Source organism: Schistocerca cancellata, chromosome 4 (assembly GCF_023864275.1).
Source record: "Schistocerca cancellata isolate TAMUIC-IGC-003103 chromosome 4, iqSchCanc2.1, whole genome shotgun sequence".
Lineage (NCBI taxonomy): Eukaryota > Metazoa > Arthropoda > Insecta > Orthoptera > Acrididae > Schistocerca > Schistocerca cancellata.
Window position 1 is genome coordinate 367772947 of NC_064629.1, and position 16518 is coordinate 367789464.

Sequence of the window (16518 nt, forward strand, 5' to 3'; positions counted from 1 at the left end):
TGAGAAACCGTTTGAAGCATTTTTTTGGACTTTGAATGTTTAATCCTGTACTATGTAATGCTTAAAAGTGAAAAGAAAAAGCATAAGTGTCTGCTATGAAATAGTCGAGGCTGTATTTTGTAAAGTAAGAGGATCTGTAATAAGCAAGCTGAGGGTTGTTCAATAAGAATCTGATTAGAAACTATAAACTACCTGCAAGTGAATTAACAAAACTATACTTGATTGAAAAACTTATTTCAAGATAATCACCAAAGAAGCAGTGCATAATTTGGTCTAGACACACGGCTAAGACAATAACTTCCTGAATAACTGCTGTGCCTAACCCTTCTTACATTCATCCAATAGCCATAAATTTGAGTGAACCTTATCGTCTAATTCATTTTAGGGGGAGACTACAGTTTCCATTAGAAAAGTCATACACAGTATTTGTAAATACAGCCAACATGCTTACACTGTACAGTAGAATTGTACAGTAGAATTGGCCAATAAATCACAATCACAGTCTGAAAATTCGCTTTTGTTATCTCAATCACAAATTCACACACAACTTCAACTTCAAAACAAAAACTATAGTTGATAAATAAACCAATAGCAGCTTGAGTATCAGCTTGCAAAGGAAAGAACAACACTAACAGCACAGTCCAGTCGATGGGAAAGGAAAAAATAGACAAAAGGAATGTTGTGGTGGCTGGAGGGGAGAGAGGGGGGAGAGAGGGGGGGGAGAGAGGGGGGAGAGAGGGGGGAGAGAGGGGGGAGAGAGAGGGGGGAGAGAGAGGGGGGAGAGAGGGGGGAGAGAGAGGGGGGAGAGAGAGGGGGGAGAGAGGGGGGAGAGAGAGGGGGGAGAGAGAGGGGGGAGAGAGAGGGGGAGAGGGGGGAGAGAGGGGGGAGAGAGAGGGGGGAGAGAGAGGGGGGAGAGAGAGGGGGGAGAGAGGGGGGAGAGAGAGGGGGGAGAGAGAGGGGGGAGAGAGAGGGGGGAGAGAGAGGGGGAAAGGGGGAGAGGGGAGAGGGGAGAGGGGGGAGAGAGAGGGGGGAGAGAGAGGGGGGAGAGAGAGGGGAGAGAGAGGGGGGGGAGAGAGAGGGGGGGAGAGAGGGGGGAGAGAGGGGGGAGAGAGAGGGGGGAGAGGGGGGGAGAGGGGGGGAGAGAGGGGGGAGAGAGAGGGGGGAGAGAGAGGGGGGGAGAGAGGGGGGAGAGAGAGGGGGGAGAGAGAGGGGGGAGAGAGAGGGGGGAGAGAGAGGGGGGGAGAGAGGGGGGGGAGAGAGAGAGGGGGGAGAGAGAGGGGGGGAGAGAGGGGGGAGAGAGGGGGGAGAGAGGGGGGAGAGAGGGGGAGAGGGGGGGAGAGAGGGGAGAGGGGGGGAGAGGGGGGGAGAGGGGGGGAGAGGGGGGAGAGGGGGGAGAGGGGGGAGAGGGGGGGGGAGAGAGAGAGAGAGAACGGGGCACCCCAAAGGCACTACACATGTTGGGCACCAGAACTGCCGTCGACCCAAGACACAAGAAAAGGGGAAACAAAAAGGCAAAAAAGACGACAAAACATTGGGAGAAAACTTCACTGGCATAGAGGACAGGCCAAAGTCCTCCCAAACCAATGGAAATGCTAACCGAGGGCCTCCAATTCTGGAAGGAAATTCAGGTGTTTAAATCTGGAAGGACAAACCACTCATGAAGAAAACTGAGAATGGATGTAAACCATGCGAGGATCGTCCACTAAAACACAGTACAAGTAAGTTGGGAGGGCATGCTTTAAGCAAAGGGCCAAAAGGCAGGGGCAGTCCAGTGAAATATGGATCACAGTGAGGCGCGCCCTGCAACTACAAACGAGGGGAGGGGGAGCAGGGGCTCATTACAGGGTGAAAACCAAGGGTCCACCAGGTATGGCCAATAAAAAGAAGGGAAGGCAGAGGATTGTAGGTTCCCAATGGGAGAGGCAGAGTGAAGAACACTATGGGGTGGGAATCCCCTGGAACGCACAAAGTTTATTAGACAGGGCATGGTCCTCCAATAGTGCCCCACGACTGAGCCAGAAGGAATTTGATGTGAAACAACAAAGCCACCCCTGTAAGTGTTGCAGAGAATGAGGGGTAGGTGGCTGCCTCCCAGCCAGACAATCAGCAAGCTCATTATCTGGGATACCCACGTGGCTGGGAACCCAAAGGAAATCAACTGGACAAGCAGCAGGGTCCAGACAGGTGAGGTCATGGATGACACAGACCAAGGGGTGATGGGAAAAACACTGGGCAATCGCCTGAAGTTCACTCACTGAGTCCGTACAATGGAAAAACTAGGGTAAGGGAGGACCATTTAATAAAGTAGATGCCAAAATAGATGGCCATCAGTTTCAAAGCAAACACCCTACACGTGGCAAGCAAGAGACTGTGTTCCATGCCAACAGGCATACCCTACATCATTGGTGGATTTAGAGCCATCAATGTAAAAAACAATCGCATCCTGAAACTTCCGTAGGAGAGGGTGGAACAAACAAAGGAACATTACCTAAGCGATGGAGGCTTTCGGATCCAGGAAGAGATCCATCTGAATCCACAGCTAAGGAATTAACCAAGAGAGGGTGTCTGGGAGAAAACATAAGGAATGGGACAAAGAAGCAAGATGGAAATTGCGGCAGAGATAAGAGAAGTGGAACCCAACTAGTAAAGCCACCCAAAGGTGGGAAGTTGGTGATCCACCTCCCAAAGTGCGAAAAATATAGGATAAGAGGGGTGATCAGGGAAAGAGTATAGGCATAGGCATAGACATAGACATAGGAAGCCAGGAGCTGGAACATATGAACTGAAGGGGTTGGGGTTGGGTATCCCAGCATCAACCAGAGGACTGTCGACAGCACTAGTGCGAGAGGCACTGGTGGGTAAACTGATACCGTGATGGTGGATGAGGTTCAAAAGGGGCTGTGTGGAAGGGACAGCTAAGCCATAAACTTCACAACCATAGTACAGACAGGACAGAACTAAGGCCTGATAAAGGCAGAGAAGAGTCGAATGATCCAAACCACAAAAGTTGTGGGCAAGGAAGTGATCATCATTGAGTTTATGGAGACAGCCAATCTTCAGAAGCAGATATGGGGGGCACCCAAGTAAGCTTCTTATGAAAAAGAAGACCCAAGAGACAAAACTAAGGGACCACGGTCAGGCGTTGGGTGTTGCGGTAGAGCTCCGGACAGAATGGACCATAGTACGGTAGCAGGAATGCACCATCCACGATTTGGTGGAGGGGGGATTGAAAACCAGGTTAGTATTTCCTCACAGAAACATGATAAAAACCAGGTTAGTATTTCCTCACAGAAGCATGATGAAAACCTGGAGCAGTTGCTAAACAGAGGTCACCGAGTAGGAACTAGCCCAGATACAGAAATCATCCATACACAGAGCAGGGGTGACCCACTGTCTGACAGAGGCCATGAGTCCATTAATAGTGATGAGAAGAAGGAGGACACTTAATCCCGAACTCTGAATGGGAGAAGAACTGGCAAATAAAAATTGGGATGGGGCCTCGAAGACCCCATTCCTTAAGTGTAAGAAAGATTTGATGGTGCCAAGCTGTCGCAGACCTTATGAAACTTGCAACTGGCCAGTAACTATGAAGAGACAATGGATCCTTACCAGACTTAAGGACATGAACCACAATACTGCCTCTCCACTGAGGGTGGGGGGAATGCCTTGGAGCCAAATATAGTTGAACACCCAGGGGAGATATTGTTGTTGTGGAGGATTGAGGTGTTGAGGCACTGGTTATGGACGGAATTGGGGCCAGTGGCAGAATCGTGGAAAGAGGAGAGGACCAGAAGAAGTTCCCATTCGGTAAAAGGTTCATTGTAGAATTCTGCGTTACAAGGGGTGAAACAAAAGTGGGAAGCTTCAGCTTGCTGTTTCCAGAGGACGACGGTGGCTGGACAAAATGGGTCTCAAGTGTTTCGCGAGAACCAATGGACCCATACAAAGGCCACCCGAAAGAGCAAGGACAAGGGTGGAAGATGTGTCATTGGCAACCTCGGAGATTGCGGATCGTAGCCCATACCCGTGACAAAGGGACAGAACAACCAAGGGAGGAGAAAGTATTCCCAACACACACCCTTGCTCTGTTTGATTAAAAAGCTTCACTGTGAAGACATTTAAAGGTAATAAGACAGGCAGCAGGCAGGTGTCCCTTAAGGCACTGCCAAACCTGATGGCGATCACGGATGACAATGGCTGTGGCCATGCTCCACCACAGGACTGGCTGGCAGCAAAAGGGGCCTGATGAGTGGGGGGACAGCAATGCCAGTGGTGCGAATAATTGTATCAGGCATGTCACAGATGAATTCATCAATAGAACCTGACAAGGAGTGGGTAAACATGACGTGGGAAATATATAGGAGTGAATCACAGTGCAATGGAAAGCCCAGCATGATAACCTGGCCATCAGGAGGTGAGAAGGGAACAAGAGAATTAATGGGAAGTGCTCACTATCACAGAGGTCATAGTGCAGAGAATTAATGGGAAGTGCTCACTATAGCAGAGGTCATACTGGGGTAACCAGTGTAATGAAGGGAGAACCGAAGGGGAAGTGAGCAAAATATCTATGGCAGAGAAAGTGCCGTAAGTGGCACTTAAGTAGATAGGGGAACCATAATTCCGAAGGCGCAGGTTGTGGTCTGCAAGAAACTGGCTTACAATTACACACCAACTACATAAAGCACTGCCCCACAAGGGGTGATGGGTGTTAAAATCCTGATGCGGAGGAAGGTAGGGAGTAGACACTGAAGGAGAGAAGTCAGGGCAGCGGGTGTAGGTGTCCTGTCATGAGGGAGATAGAGACTGTAAACCATAACCGCAGAGTCCGATTGAACCTGGACGGCAACTGCTTCCAATTCGATACGAAGTCAACGAGTTGTGTAATTCTGTCATCAGCACTTTGAAAATCCTAGAGTTTTCTATGTCAGAGACCATGAATGTTATGATATTTGCTTTCTTTTTAATCTTACCTGTATCTCTCCATTTTCATGGAGAAAATAGATTGTGCTGGTTGAGATGCAGTGCACAACTGTTTGTCTGTTGGATTACAAAGACTAGCAGACATTTTCATTAGCAGTTATTACCATTAGTTTTGTGACAACAATTTTGTCAGAAGTAAACTCAGAAGTATTGGTACCAGCTTCCTTTGTTTCAGTTTGTGCAAATGTATTTACCTGTATAACAGGTGTTTAAGAGCTGAAGTAAATGTCAGTGTCAAGAAAATAGGAGTTGTGACACCAGCAGACATTCTTTGCTTGAGTACATTGTTTCAGACTTCAATGAGTGGTAACTTTATTTTGGATTAATAGATAACCTCAACAGTTCAGGCAGACTTTTACACAGACATTTTCCCAGTTCGTGAAGGTAGATATTGTCTTCAATCCATAATTTTTTCCAAGTCTCATGATTAGAGTCACATTGTCTTCTTCCTCTCACTGTCTCTGGCTCACAAATATACACCATATTTAACCTTCCTTCACTATTCCAGATTTCCACTAGAATTATGAGTCTTGGATTATTAACCAACAAAATTAATCAAGAAGGAAGGTTAGAGTGTAACATCTCAATTGCACTAACATCATAAGAAACCAAAGTGCTGCAATTGTTATTCATCTGTTCAGAAACTCCATAACTGATTTTAATCTAAAAGTACAAGGGACACACATGGAGACAGTAATAAATTTACTTGTAACATTACTAGACAGAACTGGCAGCCATTGCTTACCTTCAGAGGTAAAATATCAGTACTGCCAATAGGCACTATAAAAACACACCACACTATCTTAGCTTTTGGAACTTATAGTTTCATTCTCAGGGAGGAGAGAATAATTGTTTGGTGAAGGTTAAGACAAAAATGCAGGTCCCATAGGCTCAGAAAGTCTGAGTGACATGCCGTTCCTGTGTCATCTTCCCCAACCTATCTCACTCTCCTCTACCCAAGAATGGAACCATTAATTTCGAAAGCTAGGATAGTGTTGTGGATTTGTGTATGTGCTTAATGACAGTACTGCATATTTAACAATAATCCAAAGCTTGTAGAGTCACTACGACACTGAACACTGTTCTTATGGCTATCTTGGAAACAGAATACTCTCACTTACTGATACTATTCTCCATCTTGCAAAATTTACACTTGGATGAGTAGTGAACATATCCTCTTCCAACACGTAGTGGTTTGGTTACACTTTTACATAATGTCTGCCAGCTGTCGTATACTTCTTTACAATTAGCACACTTCACCTGAAATACACAATTGGAAGTTACTACCGTAAGAAGAGTGGTTCATCCACTTAGAAAATTATTTTAAAAATTACTATGTAGTAATATAACTCTACCAGTAACAAGAATGGTTTCCTAGTTGAGGGAGCATAACTCTGTGCTTATGTTGTCCTGTTTAATAATGTATGTAACAAAACGTGTCCAAAGTAAGAAAACAGTAAAATGAAGTTTCATATGTTAACAGACACAGCACCCATGTATAAAAGAAATGGATATTAAATCACCAATTTATTTATTTGTGACTACCTTCATTAGCATTGGAAATTATATAATGGCAATATAAACAAAGTTCTTTATATGTCTTACAGCAGAAAGAATGCCATTTAAAATTGTGTCAGTTCCACTTACATAATAAACACAAAATCCAGACTTGTTAACATAACACAATGTTGTCCACAGAAGGTACTGTATAGACACAAACTGTAGTTGACCACAGAATACGATCCACATGATGTACAGAAATGAAGCTTTGTCAGATAAGAGGTACTCATGTGTTTTTAATCCCTCATACATTCTTGTTTCCAATTAAAAAGTCTAACATCTTGTTAAGTCATAAAATATTAAGTAATACAATGACAGCGCGAGTTAAAAAAAGTCAGTTATGTAGATACTTGGAAACTATCATATTTTACGGACTATAAGATGCACCCTTTTCCTTCGAAAAATTGCCTTCAAAATTCAGGTGCATCTTATATTCGAAATTAAAACAAAAATGTCCAGTGTTTGATTTAAAATTCCCACCAGTCTTAAAAATGGCCATATATTCCATGCTGCAGGAAACCTATCTCTATCTGGCAACATTGGATTCAACTGGCAGCAGCAGAGCACCAATTCAACGAACACGAGTTGCGGGATTTACAAGCTTGCTAACACTGACTTCCTCCCACTCCACCACCACAAACCCAGAACACTGCCTAGCCTATGATGCGTCACTGCAGTTTAAGGTGCCACTGAATTTGAATTAAAAGTGATTTGTCTTATGTGCTATCAGGAACAGTACAATATTTTTGTTAGTAGCTAGTTTCGTGATGGAAAAAAAATAAAAGGTATTCATATGGTGCAGGCTATAAACTGAAAGTAATAGCATACGTAGAAGATCATGGAAACAGCAGCTGAGTGGCATTTCGGGCCCCACCAACAGAAAAAACCACTCACAACTGACAGACTGACAGGCTAGTGGAGAGAGAGAGAGAGAGAGAGAGAGAGAGAGAGAGAGAGAGAGAGAGAGAGAGAGAGTAAATGTGCAAATAGAGAACTGAATGCAAAATGGCCAAAACTGAAAGAAGACACACGGAAATGGATTCAAGAAAACTGCCAATATGGCATTGGAATTAATAAAAATGATTCAAATACACATTCATAAGCTACTGCTACAGTGGAACTTAACAGACTTTAATGGTAGAGTTGGCTCTAGCTACAGGGGTTTATGTAGCGCCATGGATTTAGCATGCGAATGAAAGCCAAAATATCTCAGAAAATGCAACAAGAGTATGAAGAGAAAATATTATCTTTTCATTGCTTTATTATTCAAAATCGAAAGAAAACCAGTGTGTAACTATGCTAAACAGCGAAAATGGACGAAACTCCTCTGACATTTGATGTGCCAAGCAACAAAACTGTTGCCAATAAAAGTGCTAAAACTGTAACTATACAAACATGTGGACATAAAAAATTCACTACATTGTTGTCCTTTCATGTTGTGCTGATGGCATTAAACTCAATCCAATGATCATTTTCAACAATACCAAAACCTTCTCAAATACCACAAGGTGATGGTGTTCACATACATGAGAAGGGTTGGATGGACGAGGCTGGTATAAAATTATGGATTAACAGAGTGTGGGAGAAATGGATAGGTGCTTTATTGAAGAAGAGTTCACTTCTTGTGCTAGATCAGTCTACTGATCATTTGAAAAATTCTGTGAAAGAGAAACTGAGACAGGGAAATAAAGAGCTTGCTGTTATTTCAGAAGAACTTACTTCACAATTGTAACCTCTTGATGTCTCAATAAATAAATCATTTAAAGTGTACATGAGAGAGGAATGGAACAAATGGATGATTCATGAAACCAAACATGAAGTCACACTGAAGGGAGCTTTAAAATTAACTACAATCAAAGAAGTGTGTCAGTGGATAAAACTGTCATGGTCTAGAGTGAGAGGAGACATTATTGTTAAATCTTTCAAGAAGCACGGCACAAGTAACGCTCTCGATGTCAGTGAAGACCATCTTATATGAGGCACTGAGAGCACAAGCAGACTAACCCTCACTTTTTGTGCATTTGAGGAACTGACATGATGTGCTAACAGTATACGATTATTATGCAATGCCTGTTGATCTGTTTGTTTATCTGAAGGGTTGTCTCATTTAGCAACATACACATTGCTGTTGCACTCAACTGCAGATAGACACTGTTGAGAGCAGGAGTGGACTATGTGTAATAGCGCATTTGTGCTCTGTGCTCTCTGTCCACTGTCACTGCAAGCGACACCAGCGAACGAAGGACTTGTGTATTCAGTGTGGAACAACGTGGTAGAGCATGCCAGTTGTTCAGCATGGAAGCCCCTGCAAAAAGTCTTGATGAGCAACTGCAAGGTTAGTTGTTGTTGTGTTCCTTTCTTTTGTTTGCAGATAACGTTGTCGAATGTACACTAATGTGTTCAATACGCGAAGATATACAGAGGTGTCTCAAACGGCGACTGCTCACAAAATGCAAGTTATTTTCGATACAAAAACACAATGAAATACAAACAATACTTTATTTATTGCTATATTGTGTACTCGAGTAACAATCACTTTTAATGTTGTGTGTTACAACAATGTTTTATCACCCGCTGAGTCGTGTTGCACAATTGATTCGCCTGTGGATACCAATGCCCACGTTGACCATTACTGTCATGTAGTTAATATTACATTGAGGGGTGGATATTTTTATTACAGAGATGTTTGCATTCGATAGGGTAGCACCAGGAGAAGCTTGAGCGAGCACGGCTGCAGCAACAACTTTTTCAGAGGACGTGCCAGAGACAAACGACGATGCCATGGTATGGAGCCGAGGAAAGATGCACCTTAGAAACGAAGATAAATGGCTTCGTAACGTTGGGAAAGAATGGAGAGCACTAGGTCAAGAGTATGCCAACCGTAAGGGTAACCTTGTACCTTGAAAGGACTTGTGGACAATCAGCGAGTGTTCGTGCTGGTATGAGTGCCACAAAAACATCAACGAAGAACGGCAGGAACAAGTATTCAATGAGTTTTATAATTTAGGCAGCCATGACCTGCAGTCGGCTTTCCTGTTTACCATGATTAAAGTTGTTGATAAAGCATGGTCTTACGTAGGTCAGCAACATTCACCCAGGGAGAAGACAAAATTGTATTACTTGCTCAATTCAAATGGGTGTGAAACTGGGGTGTGCAAAAGATTCTTTCAGAACACTTTAGCCATATCTGCTGGAAGAATTGATAGGGTACTCAAGAATAAAAGGGGAAAAGCAACCCCTCCTTGCGATGGTAGAGGTAAAGCTGAACCCGGTAATAAAACACCTCCCCACAAAGTTGATGTAGTAAAACATTTCACAGAAAAATTTCCCACTTATGAAAGCCATTATGCGCATCATAAAAATAACGGTAGAAAGTATTTAGGACCAGATTTAAATTTATCAATCATGTATTTATCAATCATGTATTTATCAATCATGTATTTATCAATCATGTATTCACTGTACTGTGCAGAGGAGCAAATGCCCGTTTCCCATTTTATTTTCCGCAAATTTTTTTATGAAAACTGCAATTTGTCATTTCATCCACCAGTGTCCAACTCGTTATCGAACATGTGATGCTTTGCAGGTAAAAATAACAGCTGCTGATAATGATATGTAGAGAATGAAGTCAATTGCAGAACATGAATTCCATCAGCAAAAGGTGAATATGCATGGGCAGGTTTACAGAGTGATCCTTTGCTTAGCAAATCAGATGGTAACGTTACAGTGATAACATTTGATCTGATGAAAAATTTTCCTACACCGCTCATCTCAACTGGAGTTTGCTATTACAAACGTCAGCTGTGGACATATTGCTTTGCCATCCACAATATGCACAATGATGATGCATACATGTTTCTGTCGAATGAATCCATTGCGTCAAGAGGGCCACAAGAAATTGGTTCTTGTTTGCCGTATTTCATACGCAATTTTGTCAGAACTAAAAAACTAATTATGTACTCTGATCAGTGTGGAGACCAGAATAGAAACGTAAAAATTGCTGTACTGTAACAATACATTGTAACCAGCTCAGAGTTCTCTGTGAAAGAAATATACCATAAACTTTCAGTTAGCGGACACTCGTACCTGCCCTATGATCAGGTTTTTTGCTCGATTCAGAAATGAAAAAAGTATTTTCCTAATATTTACCTTCCTGAACACTGGAATGATGTGGTAGTGAGTGATACAAATAGGAATTCGTTCAAGGTAATCAATATGAATGCGGAGTGTTTCTTTTCAACAAAACAGCTCAAAAGAAACGTCACGAATTGAAAAATATCTTGTGGCAATTATAAAGTACAATGGTTGAACACACAGTGGATGTGGTTTGAAGCAACCAACGGATTCAAAATATGGTATAAATACTCTAACCCAAGCCAAGAGCCATTTCAGGAAATTGATGGGGCCGAACGAACATCCACATGCATCAGCAATCTTGAACTGCTTTATCCTAATGGACATGTGATGACAGAAGCAAAAAAGAAGGATTTGCTCAGTTTGCTTCCGTATGTACCTCCACATCATCATGATTTTACAAAAATTTAAAAGTGTCATCAAACGCTGTACAAACATTCCCCGTGGGTGATTTTGAAATGCAACATAGCACTTAAAATTACTAACGTAAAATGTTACATGTAATGCATACAATGTATTATAATAATAATAATAATAATAATAATAATAATAATAATAATAATAATAATAATAATAATAAAACAGGAGAAAAAATTGAAAAATACATCCAACTGGCTGAGGAAGTCAAGGACATGTGGCATCAGGATAAAGTTGACATTATACCAATTATACTATCAACTACAGGAGTCATACCACACAATATCCACCAGTACATCAATGCAATACAACTACATCCAAACTTATATATACAACTACAGAAATCTGTAATTATTGATACATGTTCAACTACCCGAAAGTTCCTAAATGCAATATAACATATACCGTACAGTTAAAAGGAAGTCACGCTTGATCAAGGTCCGCGTCACTTTCCATTTTTGACCAGACATAATGTCTGAGAAAAGAAAGAAAGAAAGAAAGAATAATAATAATAATAATGTATCCTATTGTCACATGCAATCTGTGATGGACTTTGTGCAATGAACAGCACGAATAATCAGCGTACTAACGGACCTGTCATTGAGAATGTTGAACTGCTCAGAGCAAAAATGGACTAAGCCAAAACAAAACTTCTAATATTCTACTATATAATTAACATTTGCAATGTATCTATATCAGAATATTGTTCAATAAAACCACAGTTACATCATATGCATGTTAAAAGGCTGCAGTGCATCACGGAAAAACATTCTTTGAGAGTCCTTTTTATTAGGCCTATTTCCTCCATATTGAATTCCCCGGGTTTGGTCGACTTGTGCTCTCAGTGCCTCATATATGTAGGGCACAACAATGATGATGGAGGAGGAGGAGGAAGAGGAGGAGGAGGAGGAGGAGTTCAGATGATTTTTGTGGTTTTTAAAGATCATTTTGCTTTTATAAACTATGATTTTTTTATTCTGCCTTTGTAGTCTAATAACAAAAATGATAAAATTGGTACCGTTTTCAAAAAATTGCTTAAAAATTCAAGTGCATCTTATAGTCTGTAAAATATGGTATGCTTTGTCTCCAGTACACTGATAACTATTTTTCTGCGTGTTTTAAGTTTGATCAAGAGTGATGTCATCCAAGGCAGGGCCTAAGCCAGAACTGAAACGGAGCAAGGAATAGATTTTCTGTGGCTTTTTATGCTTACTTACCCCAATCTTCACCAGAAGGAAGCTAGTATTAATGTAGTGAAACTTTAATGGTTGTACTCGTGTCTGTCACTCCACCACTTTACCAATGAAAAACCTCACCTTGCTGGAAAATTTGTTGTCACACATTGTAATAATTCATAAGGTTGAAGGGAGACAACTTTCTGCTGTTCAAATTGAAAACCGTATTATCAATCATATAGTAACTAAAAGGATGCCACTTAATTTCTCATAAGCCATTATACAGAGAAACTTCAATAATGACAGAACAGAAGACTTGCACCACCTGAATAGCTATGCATGTTATTGCACCTCTTCTGGGACAGGGAGGTGCAGTGGACCCAGATCAAATCTGCACAGCAGATTTACAACGAGAGACAGTGTGCTGGCCAGTATGGATCCAGTTTTAGGATCCAGTTCCTCACATCCAACTAGATGAATAATGGGCTGGTACCGAAGTCCCACCTCAGTTACATGATTTGTGTATATTTAAAATATGTGTACTCACTGTCAAATAAATAACACTACAAGCAGACAGTTGAGGTACACATATTCTGTCCCAGAGAGGTGGAGGGAAAGGGGAGGAGGGTGAGTAACGAGGTGTTGACAGGAAGGGCATCCCTTACATTAAGCATGCCAAATCCAATAGTAAACCATGCTGACCCAATGTGGATACGGGACAAAGGCACAAGTAAAAGAAGATAAGACTGAAGACTCATATTTAATTGAGGGGTGGGAGTAATGTAAATTCAAAGTTTACACATCATGATGCAGGATTATTTAGGTTTCGCCTGATGGTCAGAAGTGAATGTCGGCATTGTTCCTTTAACAACAGCCAGACTCCTTCCATCATCTTTGGCCTAACTAGGATGGTGTTCACCAACAACTTCAGTGTTTTGAAACTTTCCTGTCAGATTAAAACTGTGTGCCGGGCCGAGACTCGAACTCGGGACCTTCACTGTTTGAAAACTTAAACCTAACACAGTCTGCACAAAGAAACAGCATTGTGTCACAGTTCATCCCACAAAATTTATATAGCAGATCACATTCCAGATCAGTCTCATTTCCTCAGGTTATTGACATTCTGCAGCTTGTGACAAATACTAATATCTATCAACAGTATTGTTTATGTCATGGATTAACATTTTGGTACAAAGATGCATGGAATTTATTATGGTGGCCTATTCCAACATACCAGCATTTACAAATACTTTACTTTAAATAAAGGTCACCACCCTTGTTTTCATCTGTGAAATGACAACAAAAGATCACTTCTATGCCACAATCAGCTGTGTAGCAAGCTGATTTTGTTAAGATCCAATTCCCTACCATTGAAGCGGAAACACACACATCACTACCAGTTTCCAATGAACACCCCCATCTGATGCCCTGTAATGGTTAAAACTCTCAGTACAGAATAATTTCAGGATCACAGTTCAAAAACAAAAAATCCAACAACCAGAGAAAATGAAATCTGCCAGTTCCCACAGAAACATCATTTATTTTCACTTTAACAAGTAACAACTGCTAGTTATTTACTGGATTCTGATACCTCCAACAGATAAGACCAGCTTCTTCTAATTACACTGTTCAACATTGGTTCTATTTCTGATATTAAAGTATGTGCTTCTAGGCCATTTTACCGTGGGAAATTCAAATATGTAAACAAAATATCGTTGTCAGGGATACTGTTTATGTAATATGTATATATATGTATATTCACAATTCATGGAAAACACAGAGACGTTATAGAGAAATACGGGTATGTTGCCGCATCCAGTAGTGATAGAACGTGATAATTTCTTGTGCAACAGCAGGTGGGAAGAATCAGACATCATTAGGTTATCCCCCGCCACACCTATGTCATTAAGACCACCTGAAACATCTCATTAACTCGAACGGCGACAGCCGTTCGCTGCGTCGGCAGTAAAGCTTCACGCCTCCTAGGGGCAGGTGCATCGAGTTTACAACAGTGGTGTTAGCCGTAATTTGTGTCAGTCTTAACGAGTAGGTGTTTTGGCTGACAAGTAACTGTCTGTCATATTTCCGAGCATGGTTGAATTTTTTAGTTCCTGTGTGTAAACTGGTTGAGCCTGGTGCTGAAGGTAAAACGACTGCTTGTTTTTACCCATCAGCTTTCCTCTAGTTCCCTACTATTAATTTAATACAGGTGTATTACCAAAGTGGTATTTTTAAATTTGCAGAAATGCCACGTCATCGTGGATGTCGATATAAGCCGGACAACTTCTGCTACATCTGTGGGAAGTTCACTTTTGCCAGAAATAGGAAGAAAATTTCTTCAGTCATAAAGAAAGCATACAAACATTACTTTGGAGTAGAGGTAGGAGACCAAGATAAAGAATGGGCACCACATTTCTGTTGGGCTACATGTTACTGCAAACTAATTCAGTGGTGGAAAGGTAAAGAGAATGTGGCATTGTTTGCTGTTCCCATGGTGTGGAGGGAGCCTAAGGACCATGTTACTGATTGTTATCTCTGTCTAACAAAAATTCAGGGTTTTACAAACAAAACATCGAAGAGGCACATTGTTTACCCAGATCTGCCTTCAGTGAGAATGCCAGTGCAGCTTTCCGACAACCTTCTAGTACCTTCAAGAGCTCGAGGTCAAATTCCGAGTGACAGTGAAATAAATAGTACTGAAGAAATCACAGATGATGATTCTTTATATCACTGCACAAGTGAGTCATCGCCACATTTGTTTACACAGGCAGATTTAAATGATTTAGTACGTGATCTAGGACTAAGTAAACAAAAGGCGCTGCTGCTTGGTTCAAGATTACCAGAGTATAATCTACTGCACCAAAGTACTAAAATCAGTGTGTTCGGGCACAGAGAACATGCCTTTATTTCTTATTTTTCAACTGACGAAGCACTGACATTTTGCAATGACATTGCTGGCCTGATGGAAGTGCTGAACTTCACTTATATGTAACAGGAGTGGAGACTTTTCATAGATGCATCAGAAACAAGTCTGAAGTGTGTTTTGCTCCATAACGGAAATAAAATACCCTCTGTTCCAGTAGCTTACGCTAGTTTTACAAAAAAGAATTATGAATTCGTACAAAGGATGCTAAATTCATTAAAATACATTGAACACAAATGGAAAATATGTGCAGATTTCAAGGTAATTGCTATGGTACTGGGGATGCAACAAGGCTACACAAAGTATGCCTGTTTTCTTTGCGATTGGGATAGTCGAGACTGAAATTCTCACTACGTCAAAAAGAAATGGCCTAGGCGAAGATGGAAAGTTGGCAAAAAGAATGTACAACGTGAAAGTCTGATAGCTCCTGAATATATACTACTTCCACCGCTTCACATAAAACTTGGCCTGATGAAACAATTCGTGAAGGCCATGGATCCAACAGGCTGTGGGTCTGCATATCTAGCTACCAAATTCTCCCGTCTTTCAGCTGCAAAAATAAAGGAAGGTGTACTTGAAGGCCCACAAATCAGGGAGCTGCAGAAAGATGCAAATTTTGAAGCACGTTTAACTGATAAAGAAAAAACTGCATGGAACTGTTCCAAGATGGTGTCGGAAAACTTCCTTGTAAGAAGAAAAGCTACTAACTACAAAGCAATGGTGAAGGATATGACCAAAGCATATCAGGATTTGAGGTGCAATATGTCTTTGAAGGTACATATGATGGACTCTCATCTGGACTACTTCACAGAGAGTTGTAGTGACGTATCGGATGAACATGGGGAAAGATTCCATAAAGACATTTCTACCATAGAAAGGCGCTATGAAGGGAAGTGGGTACCTTCTACGTTAGCAGATTATTGCTGGAATATCATTTGAGAGAAGAAAGATTCACAATACAAGAGAAAAAAGTGATGTGCATTACAAGGCAGTGGCTCATTGTTTGTCAATTTTCTGTAAATTATCATGTCAAATAAATGCTTCAGAGTGTATACACAAAGGTTACTGTGTTATATGTTAGATCCCACCCTCCATTAATGTGATGAACTTATAACATCATAAAGATGTGCATTTCTTTGTCGAATTTCACCTCACGTTTGCTGCACTATATCAGAAACTGAAAAGAGAAATAAAATTGTGATTACTCATAAACTATCCCTGACAGAAAAAAACCAAAAACATTTTTCAATTCAGCACTCAAAATACAACTAGGATCACAATATTTTTTATCAGAAATAGAATTCTTTTTAAGAACAGTGTTATCATACC

At 41.3% G+C, this 16518-nt stretch overlaps 1 protein-coding gene across 3 annotated transcripts in view; it reads right to left on the reverse strand.

Annotated features, from left to right (window-relative positions):
- The window catches only part of LOC126184679 (UPF0587 protein v1g245604), a 131202-nt gene that overhangs the window by 40073 nt on the left and 74611 nt on the right, over positions 1 to 16518 (reverse strand). For all 3 annotated transcript variants that reach the window (XM_049927170.1, XM_049927169.1, XM_049927168.1), the window contains one exon: positions 6102 to 6240. In XM_049927170.1, the coding sequence (XP_049783127.1) occupies positions 6102 to 6240 (139 nt within the window). The remainder of the gene's footprint in view (positions 1 to 6101; positions 6241 to 16518) is intronic.